This window comes from Protobothrops mucrosquamatus, unplaced genomic scaffold, assembly GCF_001527695.2.
Source record: "Protobothrops mucrosquamatus isolate PMUCROS unplaced genomic scaffold, P.Mucros_1.0 scaffold6354, whole genome shotgun sequence".
Classification (NCBI taxonomy): domain Eukaryota; kingdom Metazoa; phylum Chordata; class Lepidosauria; order Squamata; family Viperidae; genus Protobothrops; species Protobothrops mucrosquamatus.
Window position 1 is genome coordinate 1 of NW_015392181.1, and position 1,485 is coordinate 1,485.

At 46.2% G+C, this 1,485-nt stretch overlaps 1 protein-coding gene across 1 annotated transcript in view; it reads right to left on the minus strand.

Annotated features, from left to right (window-relative positions):
• Positions 1-908: 908 nt before the first annotated feature.
• LOC114923671 (tyrosine-protein phosphatase non-receptor type substrate 1-like) overlaps positions 909-1,485 on the minus strand; it is a gene marked incomplete at its 3' end in the record, with an annotated part of 15,607 nt that continues 15,030 nt past the window's right edge. The window contains exon 4 of the mRNA XM_029286956.1: positions 909-1,229. Within this exon, the coding sequence (XP_029142789.1) occupies positions 909-1,229 (321 nt within the window). The remainder of the gene's footprint in view (positions 1,230-1,485) is intronic.

Sequence of the window (1,485 nt, forward strand, 5' to 3'; positions counted from 1 at the left end):
AGAGAGAGAGAGAGAGAGAGAGAGAGAGAGAGAGAGAGAGAGAGAGAGAGAGAGGCAGTTGCGCTTCCCTTCCCTTCTCTCTCTCTTTCTCTCTCTCTTTCTCTTTCTGTGTGTGTGTGTAAAAAAGAGAGTGGCCTCACACTATTCTCTGACAAGCTGACAAGCTTATTGGGTGGGGCTCCTGCCTTTGCTGCACTTCCATAGGAAGCAGGAAGCAGCAGAAAACAGAAAACAGCAGCTCTCTCTCTCTCTGTGTCTATCTCTGTCTATCTCTCTGTCTCTGTCTCTGTCTCTGTCTCTGTCTCTCTCTTTCTTACTTACTTATTTACTTAGTGGGGGAAGAGGACTGGCAGACCAAGGGCAGGAGAGAGCCAGCCCAATAAGAATGTGTGTCAGCTTATTGGAGAACAGCGTGAAGCCAACTTGCCAGGTGATCAGAAGATCGGAGGGAGAGAGAGAGAAGGAGGGAGGGAGAGAGAGAGGGGGGGAACTCATGCACAGCAGCCTCTATTTCTTTTTAATTAAACTCTTCAATCAAACCCCCGCTCCTGTGGGGAAATGGGTCCAAGTGGCTCTTTGAGTGTTTAAAGTTGCCGACCCCTGCCCTAAACTCTGCTGAAGATGTTACCTAGCCTGGTGACGAATCGTTCGGAAACCAACCCACAAACCCGGAGAATGAACCTCCACCCTCAAATACAAATATTCCTGGGAAGGGGCTTCATATGTAACCAACCATTCCTTCTTGAGGTCCAGTATCTTAAAACCTTAAAAAGAAAGATAGTTTAAAATATAATATATTAAGAAGTAGTACAATCGAATCTTAACAAAAACAAAAAATCTGAAAAACGAAGGGAAAATCTGCAAGGTGTAAACCAGCAAATGCTCAGAAGAAAACAAAGGACGCTTACTTCCTTCAAGTTGGCTCATAATGAGGAGTGTGGTGGTTTCGTTGACCAGAGGCTGGGAATTATGCTGGAGCTGGCAAAGGAACATGGAGGAATTCCTGTCTTCTGTGGCCACCATCTCCAGGTGACTCTTGAGGGAAAAGGTCCCATCTGGATTCGGGGTCCTCGGGCCAACAATTCCTTTTCTACTTGGGGGGTCCTTGGGAAACAACTCCACTTTTGCATCGTCTGGGTAAAAACTGTCTACGTTGCAAGTGACCATCACAGTGGTGTTCAGCTGCACTGGAGAAAGTGGACTGGTCTCAAGTCGGATTTTGGGAGGAACTGAGCAAAGAAAGCCAAAGAGATCAGTCAGGAGAGCTTCAGACTCATGGTTCCTGTATGCAGAAGGGGCTGGAAGACAAATAGGTTCAGCTTTTTGATTGTGGCTTTGAGGAAATAATTCCAGGACAATTAGGATTAAAATATGTCTCACCAGTTGGGAACTCAATTTGACCCAAGTCTCCAAAGAAAGAGCCAGAGGTGGAAGGTCCTTCTAAAGACTTCTTCCACATAATCATAGCTCTGTGAGGGAGCTTGG